Source organism: Ranitomeya imitator, chromosome 4 (genome assembly GCF_032444005.1).
Source record: "Ranitomeya imitator isolate aRanImi1 chromosome 4, aRanImi1.pri, whole genome shotgun sequence".
NCBI classification, from domain to species: Eukaryota; Metazoa; Chordata; class Amphibia; order Anura; family Dendrobatidae; genus Ranitomeya; species Ranitomeya imitator.
In genome coordinates, this window is record NC_091285.1 from 226478244 (window position 1) to 226495420 (window position 17177).

Consider the following 17177-nt stretch of genomic DNA (forward strand, 5'->3'; position numbering starts at 1 on the left):
ACCAGTTCATAACAGGAAGCGGTGAGTTGTCTAGGTAGGAAATTGAACAGAGCCGGACAAAGACCAGGTCAAGCGTGTTATTGTCTTTGTGTTTTAGAGGTTGAGAGCTGTTACTGTATAAGCCTAGAGAAGTAGTTAGTAATAGAAGCTGGGATGCAGATGTGGAAGTGGGGCTGTTAATGGGGATGTTGAAGTCTCCCAGGATAAGGTTTGGCAGTTCTGAGGACATGGCGGCAGCCAGGCAGAGAAATGGTCCAGGAACTGAGTGGGTGAGCCTGGGGGCTGGTATATGACCGCTGCTCTGAGGGAGAGGGGATGGAAGAGCCTGATGGTGTGGACCTCAAAAGAAGGGAATGAGAGTGATCGACTGGGGGGATGACCTGGAAAATGCATTGTAGGGACAGGAGTATGCCGATTCCACCACCATGTATGTTTTGTGGGTCTCGGGGAATGGGAGAATTGCAAGCCACCGTAGTAAATGGCAGCAGGGATCCAGGTTTCCGTGAGGGCCAACAGATTAATAGAGTTGTTCAGAAAGTATTTGAGCAGGAAAGGAAGCTTTTTACATACAGACCATGGATTCCAGAGGGCACAGTTAAAAGGAGATGAAGGAGTGCAGCTAATATTAATAAGGTTAGGGAGTTTTCAATGTGAGGTAGGGTAGGGGTTGAGATTGGGGGATGGTGGACCCGGATTGGGGGAGATGTCCCCTCAAACAGTAGGAGTAGGAAGATAAAGAGCAAGTAGTTTTTGGAATTGTAAGAAATTTCTTTGTGCGATATGTCTGGGCAAAATGGGCTGAGGTTTTTCAGGAAGTTGAGACAGGAAATGGGATGGAGTGGTTAATTTGGATGGCAAGGGAACATAGGATAGAAATAAAGCACATGGATAGAAGGGAGAGCAAAGTGAGAGTTACCCAACTCCTGCCCTGACTAATTGCCATGGAATAACTGCTTTATCTTGATGCTTATCTTCTGGGATGCTTTGCTTATTATTAGGTCTAAGGAAGTGGACCCTCTGGGTCACGGCTTCAGAGCCCCCGAGGACGAGTGGACCAGATGATGCCACCCCCTGTACAGGGAGAGTTAGGGACAGGCCCAAGGAAGGTGAAGCCGCAACTGCCGGAGCCAAAGGGATGACTGTAGTTAGAGCACAGAGAGAACGACAGGCAGCGGGGAGACGGGACTAGTGAAGTGACTAAAATGGTGGAGGCAGCAAAGACAGGGTACTAACAGATAAGATGCTGGTACTCGAGAGATGGAGACAACGAAGCCTTTGGACTGGTTGGGAACAGCAGGAACACAGGACTGGCGAGATATTACAGGAACATACAGCTGGCAGGATATGGCAGGAATGCAGGACTGGCAGAACAAGGCAGGAGCACAGGACAGGCAGGATACGGCAGGAACACGGGACTGGCAGGACACGGCAGGAACACAGGACTTGGCAGGATATGGCAGGAACACAGGACTTGGTGGAATACGGCAGGAACACGAGACTGGCATGACACGGCAGGAACATAGGACTTGGCAGGTTACGGCAGGAACACGGGACTGGCAGGACATGGCAGGAACACAGGACTTGGCAGGTTACGGCAGGAACACGGGACTGGCATGACACGGCAGGAACACTGGACTTGGCAGGATACGGCAGGAACACAGGACTTGGCAGGACACAGCAGGAACACAGGACTTGGCAGGAGACAGCAAACAGAGGACGTAAGGGACACTGCGGAGATAACACGGATTAGAGCCAAGGAACCTAAGGGATTGCTGGCAGTTAACCAGCAAACGCAATAGACGCAAAGGCCTCTAAGCAGTGCAGGCGCTGGGAAGAAGTACCTGATGGGCGCCGCCATATTGGAGACGGAGCCGCCGGGTTACGACCTCGCAGCAGCCCCAGCGACGAAAGGAGCGCGTCTGCGCATGCGCGAAGCACAGGAAGACCGAGCGCCGGAAAAGCAGGAAGACAGAGAATAGGAGGGAGCATCAGGAGCGCGCCGGCTGGACAGGTAAGTATGAAAAGGCGGCGTAACAGTACCCCCTCTCTTACCCCCCTCTCTTTAAAACTGGAAAGGAATTTTTTTAAGATCACAGGAGCGTTGTTCTCCAGGGGTTCCTAGGATCTCTCCTCGGGACCAAAGACCTTCCAATTGATTAAGTAGTAAGCCTTACCCTTAACAAATTTCCTAGCCAGGATATCCTTAACCTCAAAAGCAGCATCAGAAGAAATAGGAGAATGAGAATGCGACGGAGCAGAATGAAAATGATTAAAAAATTGCGGGTTTGAGAAGTGAAACATGTAAAGAGTTAGGAATACTTAATGAGGAGGGCAACTTCAACTTATAGGCTACATCATTAATTTGGCTAGAAATCTAAAAGGGACTGATGTAACGTGGGCCAAACTTTTGAGAGGGAATCTTGAGTCTGATGTAACGAGAGGATAACCAGACTTTGTCACCTGGACGATACGGAGGAACATCTAAATGCTTTTATCAGCATACTTTTTCATTCTGAAACTTGCTCTCTGAAGCGCCTCCTTAGCCTCCTGCCAAATTTTGGAGAATTCCACAGACAAGGAATCTGCCGCCGGTACACCTGAGGTGGGGGAAACAGGGAGAGGAATGCCGGGATGTTGCCCAAAAACAATGAAAAAAGGAGATTTAGATGAAGATTCGCTAGTATGGTTAGTATAAGCGAATTCCGCCCAAGGAAGAAGAGACACCTAGTCATCATGATGAGCATTAGTAAAATGGCGAAGATAAGATGTAAGAATTTGATTCACCCGCTCCACTTGTCCGTTAGACTGGGGATGGTATGGAGAAGAAAAATTTAGCGATACCTTCATAAGTCCACACAGAGCTCTCCAGAAACGGGAGGTAAACTGAACTCCAGTGTCGGACACGATATGCTGAGGGAATCCATGAAGCCGAAATATCTGAAGAAGAAAGACCCTTGCTAGCTCAGGAGCTGAAGGTAAACCAGGTATAGAGATGAAGTGAGCCATTTTGGAAAATCTATCAACCACCACCAAAATTACAGTACAATTCAAAGATTTCGGCAAATCGGTGATGAAATCCATTGCAATGTGACTCCAGGGAACCGAGGGCACAGGAAGTGGATGGAGAGGTCCAGAAGGAAGCTGTCGAGGAACTTTGTTTCTAGCACATGAAGAACAAGAGGCAACGAAATCCAGGACATTTTGCCAAAGTGATGGCCACCAGTAATGGTGAGAAATCAGGGTGAGAGTCTTCTTGCCCCCAACATGACCAGCAAATCCAGAAGAATGACCCCAACATAAAACTTTCAGTTTGTCACGATTGGATATGAAGGTCTTTCCTGGGGGTGTAGTGATCACCTTCAGAGGGGCCAACGAGACAATCTTAGCCGGATCAAGAATATGTGCTGGTCTCTCCTCTTCATCTTGAGATTGAAAAGACCTTGACAGAGCATCAGCTTTAATGTTCTTATTCCCGGGTCGGAAATGCAACTCAAAATCGAAACATCCTAAAAACAAAGACCATCTGGCTTGTTGGGGGTTAAGCTTCTGAGCGGACTGGACATAGGAGAGATTCTTGTGATCTGTAAAAATAACAAAAGGATGTACAGCCCCTTCCAGGAGGTACCGCCACTCCTCTAGAGCCAATTTTATGGCCAGTAATTCCTTGTCACCTATAGAATAGTTTCACTCCGGAGGAGAGAAAGCTTTGGAGAAAAACCCACAGGTGACTAAACGACCCGAGTTAGACCTCTGAAGTAAGACCGCTCCTGCTCTAATAGAGGATGCATCAACTTCAAGGATAAACGGTTTGTTGGAATCAGGTCGATGGAGTACTGGTGCAGAAGCAAACTCTTGCTTTAGAGTTTGGAAAGCAGCTTCGGCCTCAGCAGATCAGAGATTAGAGTTTGCCCCTTTGCGGATCAGAGCAGAAATTGGTTTGGTCAATGAAGAAAAATGAGGGATAAACTGTCTACAGTAGTTGGCGAAGCCTAGGAATCGCTGAATAGCCTTCTCTCCTGAAAGACGTGGCCAATTTAGAATGGCCGACACTTTCTCAGGATCCATCTTCAGACCATCTTCGGAGACAATACAACCCAGGAAAGGTACCGAGGACTGTTCGAAGACACATTTCTCTATCTTCGCGAAAAGATGATTCTGTCTTAACCGTAGTAAAACTTGACGAACATCACGCCGATGAGTGGACAAATCTGGGGAGAAGATGAGGATGTCATCCAAATAGACCACGACTTTGGTATAGAGGCAATCACGAAAGATATCGTTGATGAACTCTTGGAATACCGCAGGTGCATTGCAAAGTCCAAAAGGCATTACCAAATACTCGTAGTGACTGTCCCGAGTGTTGAATGCGGTTTTCCACTCGTCCCCAGAATGGATACGGATCAAATTGTAGGCTCCTTGGATGTCCAGCTTGGTAAAAATTTGTGATCCCCTCAGGCGGTCAAAGAGTTCAGAAATAAGAGGCAAAGGGTATTTATTCTTCACAGTGATATTATTTAACCCTCTGTAGTCAATACACGGACGAAGGGTACCATCCTTCTTTTTCACAAAAAAAGAAACCAGCTCCAGCTGGAGAAGAAGATTTTCAAATGAAACCTTTGGAATGATTCTCTTGAATATACTCCGACATAGCTTGAGTCTCTGCCGGCGAGAGAGGATAAATTCTTCCTCTAGGAGGAGTGGTACCAGGTACAAGGTGTATGGGACAATCGTAGGGACGATGTGGTGGAAGAGTATCTGCCTCCTTTTTGTCAAAAACATCCACAAAGGAGGCATAAACAGAGGGCAACCCGGAGGGAATGAGAATAGGACTGGGGACACCAACAGGACGCACCGGCAACAGACAATGAGCCTGACAAGAATCCCCCCAGCGAAGAATGTTGCCCCTATGCCAATCTAAAAATGGTTTGTGGACCCGTAGCCACGGAAGACCGAGAAGAATGCGATGAGAAATGTTGGCTAAAACAAAAAACAAGATTCACTCCCTATGAAGAGCCCCTACTTGAAGCTCAACTACCTGAGTGACTTGAGTGACAATCTCTTGCAGAGTTCTTCCATCTAAGGAAGCTAAAAAAGAGGATTCTCTAAACTTAATGGGGACAGAGAACTTAATAACCTACTCTAATCTAATAAAATTTCCCGCAGCACCGGAGTCCACATAGGCCTCAAGAGAAATGCGCTTATCATGAGCGTGCAACAAAACTGGCAGAGTGAGGGGTAGAGAGGTTTCACATGCACCTAGGGGGGTCTCTCTTACCTGACCTAGGTGGAGGAGTTTTCAGGGCAGGCTCGAAGAAGATGAGAGGAGCTCCCACAGTAAAAACAGAGACCCTGGGCGCGTCTCTCCTTCCGACATTGTTCGGAGAGTTTAATGCGATCCACTTGCATTGGTTCAGGCTCAGAGACCGAAGCAGAGGCTCTGGGCCGTGGACTGGGAGGTCTACGAGAGGGCATGGAAGAGCGAGGGAATCTTCTCTCCCGAGCTCGCTACTGAAAGCGAAGGTCTATGCGAGTAGCCAAGGCAATTAAATCCTCCAAATTAGTTGGAGTATCACGACCTGCTAGTTCATCTTTAATACGACTAGAAAGCCCCCGCCAAAATGCCCCTACTAATGCCTCATTATTCCAACCCAAGTCTGAAGATATAGTCCGAAACTGAATAGCGTTTTGCCCCACCGTCAAGGAGCGCTGCAGTAAATTAAACAAAGCCTCAGTAGTTGAGGCCAAGCGACCCGGCTCATCAAAAACCTGACGAAAGGTCACCAAGAATGAAGTGAGCTGAAGAACCACTGGATCATCCCGCTCCCAAAGAGGATTTATCCAGGCTAAAGCATCTCCCTCTAAATGGGAAACAATGAAAGCCACCTTGGCCCGATCCGTAGGATACTGCATGGGAAGGAGCTCAAAATGAAGATGGCACTGATTGAGAAATCCCCGACATTGTTTGGGATCTCCGTTATAGCGAGGAGGTTTGGCCAAACGGGGAGTGAGATGAGAAGCAAGAGCTGGGGAAGGAACGGACGTAGCAGACTGGAGAGAATGCAGACGACTATCTACTGAAGCCATATACCCCGGAATTTGAGACTGAGCGTCGCGCTGCTGAGCCAGTTCTTGTTGTAAACCGGCCAGCTGAGAGGCATTCCCCGGGTCGGAGATCTGGAGGGCAGAGAGACGGGAGTCCATAGACTTCATGAAAGACATCATGCAGGATTGGTTCTCCCGCAGAAAAAGAAGCTCTTTCTGCACGGCTGCAGCTCCAGCGGGATCCATGGCCTTTGCGTACTATTAGGTCTAAGGAAGTAGACCCTTTGGGTCACGGCTTCAGAGCCCCCGAGGACGAGTGGACCAGATGATGCCACCCCCTGTACAGGGAGAGTTAGGGACAGGCCCAAGGAGGGTGAAGCTGCAACTGCCGGAGCCAAAGGGACGACTGTAGTTAGAGCACAGAGAGAACGACAGGCAGCAGGGAGATGAGACTAGTGAAGTGACTAAAATGGCGAAGGCAGCAAGACAGGGTACTAACAGATAAGATGCTGGTACTTGAGAGATGGAGACAACGGAGCCTTTGGACTGGCTGGGAATGGCAGGAACGCAGGACTGGCAGAACAAGGCAGGAGCACGGGACAGGCAGGATACGGCAGGAACACAGGACTTGGCAGGATATGGCAGGAACACAGGACTTGGCAGGATACGGCAGGAACATGGGACTGGCAGGACACGGCAGGAACACAGGACTTGGCAGGTTACGGCAGGAACACGGGACTGGCAGGACATGGCAGGAACACCGGACTTAGCAGGTTACGGCAGGAACACGGGACAGGCAGGACACGGCAGGAACACAGGACTTGGCAGGATACAGCAGGAACACAGCACTTGGCAGGATATGGCAGGAACACAGGACTTGGCAGGACACAGCAGGAACACAGGACTAAGCAGGACACAGCAGGAACACAGGACTTGGCAGGAGACAGCAAACAGAGGACGTAAGGGACACTGCGGAGATATTACATAGTTACATAGTTAGTAAGGCCGAAAAAAGACATTTGTCCATCCAGTTCAGCCTATATTCCATCATAATAAATCCCCAGATCTACGTCCTTCTACAGAACCTAATAATTGTATGATACAATATTGTTCTGCTCCAGGAAGAAGATAACATGGATCAGAGCCAAGGAACCTAAGGGATTGCTGGCGGTTAACCAGCAAGCGCAATAAACGCAAAGGCGTCCAAGCAGGGCAGGCGCTTGGAAGAAGTACCCAATGGGCGCCGCCATATTGGAGGCGGAGCCGCCAGGTCACAACCTCCCAGCAGCCCCAGTGATGAAAGGAGAGCGTCTGCGCATGCGCAAAGCACAGGAGGGACGAGCGCTGGAAAAGCAGGAAGACAGAGAAAAGGAGGGAGCATCGGGAGCGTGCCGGCTGGACAGGTAAGTATGAAAAGGTGGTGTAACACTTATGGGATGCATGCGCGCACCCCACACTGCGTGCACCTCTTAGGATGTTTCTAAATTTATAGGCAACAATACAGGCTCAGTAAAGATAGAATCAGAGAATCATAGAATGGTAGAGTTGGAAGGGACCTTCTGGGTCATCTGGTCCAACCCCTTGCTCAAAGCAGGATACACTAAATCATCCCAAACAGATGTCTGTCCAGTCTCTGTTTGAAAACTTCCATGGAAGGAGAACTCACCACTAGGGTTGAGCGACTTTTGTTTTTTTAGGGTCGGGTCGGGTTTCACGAAACCCGACTTTCTCAAAAGTCGGGTCGAGTGAAATCGGCTGATCCTATTAAAAAGTCGGGGTCGGCCGAAACACAAAAGCCAATGCAGTGCAATGGGATACTAATGGTTCCCAGGGTCTGAAGGAGAGGAAACTCTCCTTCAGGCCCTGGAATCCATATTTATGTGTAAAATAAAGAATAAAAATAAAAAATAGGGATGTACTCACCCTCAGAGGCGCCCTGGTACTAACCGGCAGCCTTCCTTCCTAAGAATGAGTGCGTGAAGGACCTTCGATGACGTCGCGACGTGTGATTGGTCGCGTGACCACTCATGTGACCGCTCACGCAACCAATCACAAGCCGCGACGTCATCGAAGGTCCTTCACACGCTCATTCTTAGGAATGGAAGCTGCCGGTTACAGCGGTTAGTACCAGGGCGCGTCCGAGGGTGAGTATATCCCTATTTTTTTTTATTCTTTATTTTACACATAAATATGGATTCCGATACCGCAAATATCGGCCGATATCTGATACTTGCGGTATCGGAATGAAACGTGACTTTTGCGCGAAGATCGCCGACCTCATGGCCGACCCCACACAGGGATCGGGTTGGGTTTCATGAAACCCGACTTTGCCAAAGGTCGGCGACTTCTGAAAATGGCCGACCCATTTCGCTCAACCCTACTCACCACCTCTCCTGGCAGCTTGTTCCACTCATTGATCACCCTGTCAAAAAGTTTTTTCAAATACCTAATCTGTGTCTCCTCCCATTCAGTTTCATCCCATTGCTTCTAGTCTTTTCTTGTGCAAATGAGAATAAAGATGTTCCTTCTACAATGTGACAGCCCTTGAGATATTTTTAGACAGCTATTTTGCGTGCTAAACCTTCCCAAATCCTATAACCGTTCCTCATATTACAAGGTTTGCAGACCGGTCACCTTCTGGTCGCTCTTCTCTGAACTTGCTCCAGTTTGTTGATGTCTTTTTTTAAATGTGGTGCCAAAACTGGACACAGTATTCCAGATGAGGTCTGACCAAAGAGGAATAAGCAATAATGACTTTGCGTGATCTAGACTGTATGCTTCTGTTAATACATCCCAGAATTACATTTGCCTTTTTTGCTGCTGCTTTACACTGTTGACTCATGCTCAGTTTATGATCTATTAGTATACCCAAGTCTTTTTCACATGTGCTGTTGCTTAGCCCTATTCCTCCCATTCTGTATATACTTTTTTCATTTTTATTGCCCAGATGTAGTACTTTGCATTTTTCCTTGTTAAAAACCATTCTGTTAGTTGCTGCCCACTGCTCCAGTTTATTTATCTATTTTTGAATCCTCTCTCTTCTCTAGTATTAGCTATCCCTCCTAGCTTTGTGTCATCAGCAAATTTAATCAGTGTACCCTCAATTCCTTCATCTAAATAATTGATAAAGATATTGAACAATACAGGGCCCAGGACAGAACACTGTGCTACCCCACTTGAGACATTCTTCCAACTGGATGTGCAGCCATTTACGATGACTCTTTGGGTCCGATCACTAAGCCAGTTTATGAATCCACCTAACAGTTGCCTTGTCCATTCCATACTTAGTCATTTTTTCAATAAGGATGGTGTGAGATATTTTGTCAAATGCTTTGCTGATGTAAAAAAATACTATATCTACAGCATTTCCCTGATCCATCCAGTCAGTGATTCTGTCATAGAAAGAAATTAAGTTAGTCTGACATGACTTATTAGTTACAAACCCAAGCTGACTCTGGTTAATCACTTAATTCTTATCCAGGTACTTACATACATGTTGTTTAATAAGTTGTTCAAAAATCTTTCCTTGTATGGAAGTCAGACTCACCGGCCTATAGTTCCCTGGGTCCACCTTCTTCCCCTTTTTGAAGTTAGGAACAACATTTGCTCTTCTCCAGTCTACTGGGACTTCTCCTGTTCTACAAGAATTTTCAAAGATTATGGAGAGTGGTTCAAAAATTTCTTCTGCTATCTCCTTCAGTACTCTGGAGTGTAATTCATCTGGACCTGGAGACTTGAATTAATTTGTGTTAGCTAAGTGTTTCCCTTGCTATCTTTCTGTTTATAGATATCCTGGATTCTTCTATTCCTTTAATAGGACAGTGAAGATCAGTTAATGTTACATTTTCTTTCTGAGAGAAAACAGATGCAAAATAGGAGTTTAAAAGTTTGACCATCTCAACATCCTTTCTTACATTTCATCATTTTCATCCTGTAAAAATCCTATAGCATCTTTGACTTTTCTTTTACTTTTGACATATCCCCTGGACATTTTTGTCCTTATGGATATCCAGACTTTGGATCTCTCAGATCCTCTTTCTGAGTCCCTTAAAATCTGCCTTTCTGAAATCTAACCTTCAGTCTGAGTCTTCACAGGTCTGCCACCTCTAGTTATCCAAAATTCTAAAATAGGATGGTCGCTACCTCCTAGGGCCCCAGCCACTCCTACCTCCTCAACCATTTTCTCCCTGTTTATAAGGATTAGATCCAAGGTAGCAGATCCCCTTGAGCTTGCACAGGCAATGTATTCTTACAGAAACAGTTTCCACAGAACTCACAGTCTCTGAAGCTTCAATCTCTTTGCAGATTTTCTAACATACAATGCAGCACCTCCTCCTCGTTTATCAAGTCTGTTTCTTGCAAATATGTTGTATCCTTCTAGCCTTGTATTCCAATTGTGTATCGTCCCACCAAGTTTTAGTAATTCCAATGACATCATATTTCTTCTCCTGTGTTAGTAGTTCCTATTCTCCCTGTTTGTTGCCCATGCTTTATGCATGTGCATAGAAACATTTTCGTTTGTGATTGGTTTCTCTACCTCCAATATTTTTATTATTTAGATTTTTTGTCATTTTTCTTCCTTTCCTTTCGAATAGCAGAGTTCTCAATAGTATTTGACAGGTCTATGGCTTTTTCTGTCCTTTTGCTTCCCTTCCCACATTGTTCTACTTTAAAGCTCTCCTGATGAGTGTAGCAAGGCGACTTCCAAATACATGTTTTCCTGTCTTCGAAGGTGCGCCCCATCTCTAGCAAGTAGTCCATCATATAGGTAATTCACTCCATGATGCAGAAATCCAGTTCCTGGATTGTGGATGATGGATTGTGGGAGCTGGTTTGCAGGGGCCAGCACACCATGGTGAAGTTAGATGATCAAAGACATTGGGCCTGGCTACATCTATGTGCTATAGCACCTTCCACCAGATAACATCCCAGTGAATATTAAGTACAACGCTACAAATGAATTATACCAATGATTTAGCAGGCACATTAACATATGTTGCTAGATGGTAAAGTGGCAGATGACAGATAGCAGACAGCAAGCAGAGATTGTACCATGAGAAGCTGCTTGCTGACATAGAATAGAGTGAACATCTGCAGGATCAATACAGGAGTTGAATGAGATGGATACCTATGATAATTTGAGTATCCCTGTGCATTGGGGGCAAAGCACCCACAAGTGACATCGCTGGTCTGTGAACGCTGGGTAACCTGACAGTGCTCTCACCTCTGTGTTTCCCTCTCATTACTAATCATCTAAGCCTGCAACACAGAGGTTAAAAAGTAAAAAAAAATCCTTATACTCATCTTACTGCTCACCTCTCCTGTACCAGCGCTCCTCACCATCACCTAATTCGTCCTTGGTACATTTTGTAATCCTGGCTGTGATAGCTGAAATCCTTAGGCTGCTCACACTGAGCCAGTAATTCCGGGTGTACTGAGACCTGGGACAGTGCTGCTTCTGCGCGCTGAAGGTCACGGTGCACATGGTGACGTCTTGATGTTGTGACTTTTCGCATACTTGTGCCAGACCCTCCAGGAGATCATCAGAGTTGGAATACCTGGCTGAGTATGAGAGGCCTGAGGATTTCAGCACTCATGGCGGGGATCAGGCGATAGTACGAGGCCAAGACAGGTGACAATGAGGAGCAGAGGGAACAGAGTGGTGAGTGGTGAGGTGAATACAAGTATTTATTTTATTTTTCACATATTATTTTTATTGTGCCCTGGGGTCCAGAAAGACCTTAAAAGTATAATGAGGGACATTTTTCTCAGCAAATTTAATTTACCAGAATATCTGCATGAACAGGCGAATTTAAGTGTTGTCTTTTCTGCTCATCTCTACATCCCATGCTACTTATGAATATTCCATATAAATATTAAGGGAGTGATTCATCAGATTGTCTTTGCAAGCAAACTGGTATAAAACACTTTTAAAAGTCCCCAATTTTTTGTGTGCAATGCGAAGCTGTGCAAATGTTTTATGACTTTTTGTGTTTTTACTTCTAAAATTTTATGTTTGACCTTTACACTGTGAAATATGTTGACAGCTTTACTAAATCTTTACTAAATTACCAAATGTCATCTTTTAACATTTATCATTAACTTCTTTTGTAGTGTACCAAGAGAGGAAATTGATAATGAAGACAAGCTAGTAGTTGTTTGGGTTGGCCAAGAAGACAAAATAGTATTTGGACTAACAAAACACACAACCTGTGAAGAGGTGGTGGAAGCACTTCTTGAACATCAAATTTCAACTATAAACAACATTGTATTTGGTAGTTATAAGGAATATTGCATAATGGAAACCTGGAAAAACTTCAAGTGTATTTTGCCTCCATCGTTGAAAATGTTAAAACTATTAAAATCATGGGGGGAAGAAAAAATTAATGTAAGCTTTTTTCTATTGAAGACATGCACATTGTATCCATGCTCAATGTGGTGGACTTCACAAAAAACTCTGACCCTCAACAACTGCAGGAATCATCACAATTCCACATTTCATGTTAAGGATTTTCCTCTAAGTACAAGAAGGAGAATTGTACGAAAAGCATTTAGAAAACTGGAAAAAATGAAGAAAGATGTAGACTGCCCTAAAGAAAACAATACACAACAACTCATTGACATAATAATGTCTCAAGATACCATTATTAAACAGCAGATGGACAGAATGAAACAATTGGACAACCATTTGGATGCATATGATTCATGTCCACAGAAATTGGGGTTAACGGGAGAAAATGTTGTGAGAAGTAGATCAGATGACAATGGACTCCATTCAGCTAAAAAAAATCCAGAAATGCATAGCCTGGAAAATCTACTACATGTTCAGGAGAAACTGACATATCAACACATGCTTATTAGGAAGTTGTCGGATGAAATTAAAGTGGAGATGTCTTCCATGTGCTTACAAGAAGATGAAGACTTTGCCGAAAAAGGATACTCTGACATGGAGACCAGTATTCGAAAAGAGATAGATGAAAGTCTTCAAGTGGGATTACGACTAAGTAGCTTGTTCAGCTATGTTCAGAAAGAAATCCAGTATATTGATTCAGTACAACTTCAACAGAAAGCAGAATATGAAATTCTAAAGGAGGAATTAAAATCAGTATCTGCTAGCAATTCCAGCAGTTCTTTATGCTGCACATCTGAACAGTTCATGCCTTCCGATGTAAGCCATAGTAAAGAAGGATGTGAAACCAATTCTGCTTTGTCTATTACGAATATACAAAATGATACAGATTCAGATACAGGCATTAGTTCTACACATAGCCATGATTTTGAGTCTATTCAGTGAGAGTTTCAGACATTTGCTCTTTTTGCTTTGTCAAATCAAACAATGAACTGAAAGGAATGAATGTTACGTGCAGTGTTCATACTAAGAAAATATGTAGCATAATAATGACTATAGCTTTATTTTTGCTACATCCTATATCATGAAAACGGTATGGCATTATTTCATTCCAAAGCAACTGGTTTCATTTCTGAAAAATTGCTGAAATTTGCCACATTTGAAAGCAACCTAGTAAATATCATCTGAAGAAATGTAATCATTGCCAACAAATCTTTCTTCGATCCTGATATTTTTCTGCAATGTATTATTAAAATATAGGTCAAGCGTACAAGCTTGGAGACTTAGTCTTTATTGAATGGTAGCAACCTGTCAGGAATGAGATGTATTAGGTTTGTATGGTTTTCAGATCCTGGATGGATTTGTGGTTGCACTTGTAGACCTTGATCATTTTGTCTCACTGTATTATTGTAGCTCAGCTAAGCTTTCAAGGGTTGTGCCTGACATTTTGCTTGTCAATGACAGAAAACAGACAGCAAAATTGCGAATGCAGTTCTGAACTATAATACTGGCCATAACTTAGGCCCTGTGTAAAATAAGTAATGCAATGTATTTTCAATGCGACTGAACCTTTAATGTATACAGTACCGTATATATTTATGTTATCTAAATAAAAGCTGATAAATTGTGCTTGAAAGTTGTCCTGTTATTATAATTGCAGTTCCGCACATTTAATGCTTTTTTTCCTCAGTAGTGACACTTTAAGCTTAGTCTGCATTGTGCTCCACTGCTCTCCTGAGTCTTGATTTTTAGGATAAGTTTACAACAGCTTTAGGAATTCTGTTTCTGTTATATTATATAAAGAAAAAAAATGCAGGAGAAAGATCCGTCACATGATGTACACAAACTTCAACCATAGAACTGCATTGATTATTACTGGAAAAAAATAGACTAGCATTTTTCCATTCAAAATTATATCGTTAGCTAGGGAAGCTCATATCTGAGTATTAGGGTATGTTTCCACAGTCCGTATGGGCAGCGCTTTGGACGCAGCTCTGTCCAAAGCACTGATGGCTTTGGTATGTGCGGTAATTCTGCATGTGTTCATTGAGCCATGTGGAATCACCGCGTCCTATACATTGGACGCCCAGTCTCCGCAAGATAAATTGACATGATGCGGTCTTGAAAGACGTGCCGCATGTCCGTCTTCGCAGGGAAGTCACGGGTGTCCCCACACGCATAGTGGAGATGAGATTTCATAAAATCCCATCCACTATGCTGTAACATTTGGCCACTGCAGATTGGACGCTGCGAATGTACACAGCGTCCAACCCGCAGCGTTTACTGACCGTGGAAACATACTGTTAGAAATGTATGCAAACAGTGCCCCATCTTGGAAACAATATATGGCAAGAATTAGAAGTAGCCAAGTTGATTCGATATGAATTGAATTTGTGTTGAATTTTAGGAAATTCATTGTGTCTGATGAATTCAAACAATTTGAGATTTGATTTATGTGAATCACCAAAAATACCTGGCAGTATTTTATATAATGCAGAAAATTGCATCAGCCAGAGAAGGCTTCAAATAACCTTGGGAATGAGCAGGTAGGTTTTCCAATAATACTATGCTGCTATCACATTACATAGCATAGCAATCACATAGTATAGCACAGCCTATCATAGCCAGTATAAATGCTGAGGCAGGGAATGCAGCACAGCAACAATTTTATGGTTAGTCTGCTTAGTGAGAGGATATCACAGCTCACAACTTTGCAATAGAAATAGAGAGAAAAAGCAAAAAATACCCATCTGAATTAACTGTACACATAGTGTGTGACAAAACAGTGAAGAATGGTTCCGTTTATCCATAGCCATATATGTGATGGTTACTTTGCTATTACTAAGCCTGTGCTAACTAGTGTTGAGCGATACCTTCCGATATCGGAAAGTATCGGTATCGGTTTGGATCGGCCGATATTCAAAAAATATCGGATATCGCCGATACCGATACCCGATCCCAATGCAAGTCAATGGGACCAAAATATCGGAATTAAAATAAACCCTTTCTTTCCTTGTAGGTTCATTCTACATGAAGGAAAACAACTAAGAATAATGTAGGATGTATGGGGGAGGTGGCGGAGACATTAAAGGCAATGAGGATTAGTCCAATCAAATAGAATAGCATGATTTTTTTTTTTTTAAGACGTTCGGATTGAAAAAGATATTGACTATGTAAATTTTTTTTTATTTTGTCAGATATTGATGTTTCACTATTCCACGACCTTCCCCTTCTTTTTTTTCCTTTTCCCACACTTTCATCTTCATCATCATCAGCATCTTTGACATCAACTTCTTCACCTTATTCATCTTCTTCTTCATCTTAGTAACATAGTAACATAGTAACATAGTTAGTAAGGCCGAAAAAAGACATTTGTCCATCCAGTTCAGCCTATATTCCATCATAATAAATCCCCAGATCTACGTCCTTCTACAGAACCTAATAATTGTATGATACAATATTGTTCTGCTCCAGGAAGACATCCAGGCCTCTCTTGAACCCCTCGACTGAGTTCGCCATCACCACCTCCTCAGGCAAGCAATTCCAGATTCTCACTGCCCTAACAGTAAAGAATCCTCTTCTATGTTGGTGGAAAAACCTTCTCTCCTCCAGACGCAAAGAATGCCCCCTTGTGCCTGTCACCTTCCTTGGTATAAACAGATCCTCAGCGAGATATTTGTATTGTCCCCTTATATACTTATACATGGTTATTAGATCGCCCCTTAGTCGTCTTTTTTCTAGACTAAATAATCCTAATTTCGCTAATCTATCTGGGTATTGTAGTTCTCCCATCCCCTTTATTAATTTTGTTGCCCTCCTTTGTACTCTCTCTAGTTCCATTATATCCTTCCTGAGCACCGGTGCCCAAAACTGGACACAGTACTCCATGTGCGGTCTAACTAGGGATTTGTACAGAGGCAGTATAATGCTCTCATCATGTGTATCCAGACCTCTTTTAATGCACCCCATGATCCTGTTTGCCTTGGCAGCTGCTGCCTGGCACTGGCTGCTCCAGGTAAGTTTATCATTAACTAGGATCCCCAAGTCCTTCTCCCTGTCAGATTTACCCAGTGGTTTCCCGTTCAGTGTGTAATGGTGATATTGATTCCTTCTGCCCATCTGTATAACCTTACATTTATCATTGTTAAACCTCATCTGCCACCTTTCAGCCCAAGTTTCCAACTTATCCAGATCCATCTGTAGCAGAATACTATCTTCTCTCGTATTAACTGCTTTACATAGTTTTGTATCATCTGCAAATATCGATATTTTACTGTGTAAACCTTCTACCAGATCATTAATGAATATGTTGAAGAGAACAGGTCCCAATACTGACCCCTGCGGTACCCCACTGGTCACAGCGACCCAGTTAGAGACTATACCATTTATAACCACCCTCTGCTTTCTATCACTAAGCCAGTTACTAACCCATTTACACACATTTTCCCCCAGACCAAGCATTCTCATTTTGTGTACCAACCTCTTGTGCGGCACGGTATCAAACGCTTTGGAAAAATCGAGATATACCACGTCCAATGACTCACCGTGGTCCAGTCTATAGCTTACCTCTTCATAAAAACTGATTAGATTGGTTTGACAGGAGCGATTTCTCATAAACCCATGCTGATATGGAGTTAAACAGTTATTCTCATTGAGATAATCCAGAATAACATCCCTCAGAAACCCTTCAAATATTTTCCCAACAATAGAGGTTAGACTTACTGGCCTATAATTTCCAGGTTCACTTTTAGAGCCCTTTTTGAATATTGGCACCACATTTGCTATG

At 43.8% G+C, this 17177-nt stretch overlaps 1 protein-coding gene across 1 annotated transcript in view; it reads left to right on the forward strand.

Annotated features, from left to right (window-relative positions):
* The window catches only part of RASSF9 (Ras association domain family member 9), a 34026-nt gene extending 20006 nt beyond the window's left edge, over positions 1–14020 (forward strand). Inside the window, exon 2 of the mRNA XM_069762012.1 lies at positions 12157–14020. Coding sequence (XP_069618113.1) covers positions 12157–13336 — 1180 coding nt within the window. The 3' untranslated portion in view covers positions 13337–14020. The remainder of the gene's footprint in view (positions 1–12156) is intronic.
* The last annotated feature ends 3157 nt before the right edge of the window (positions 14021–17177 follow it).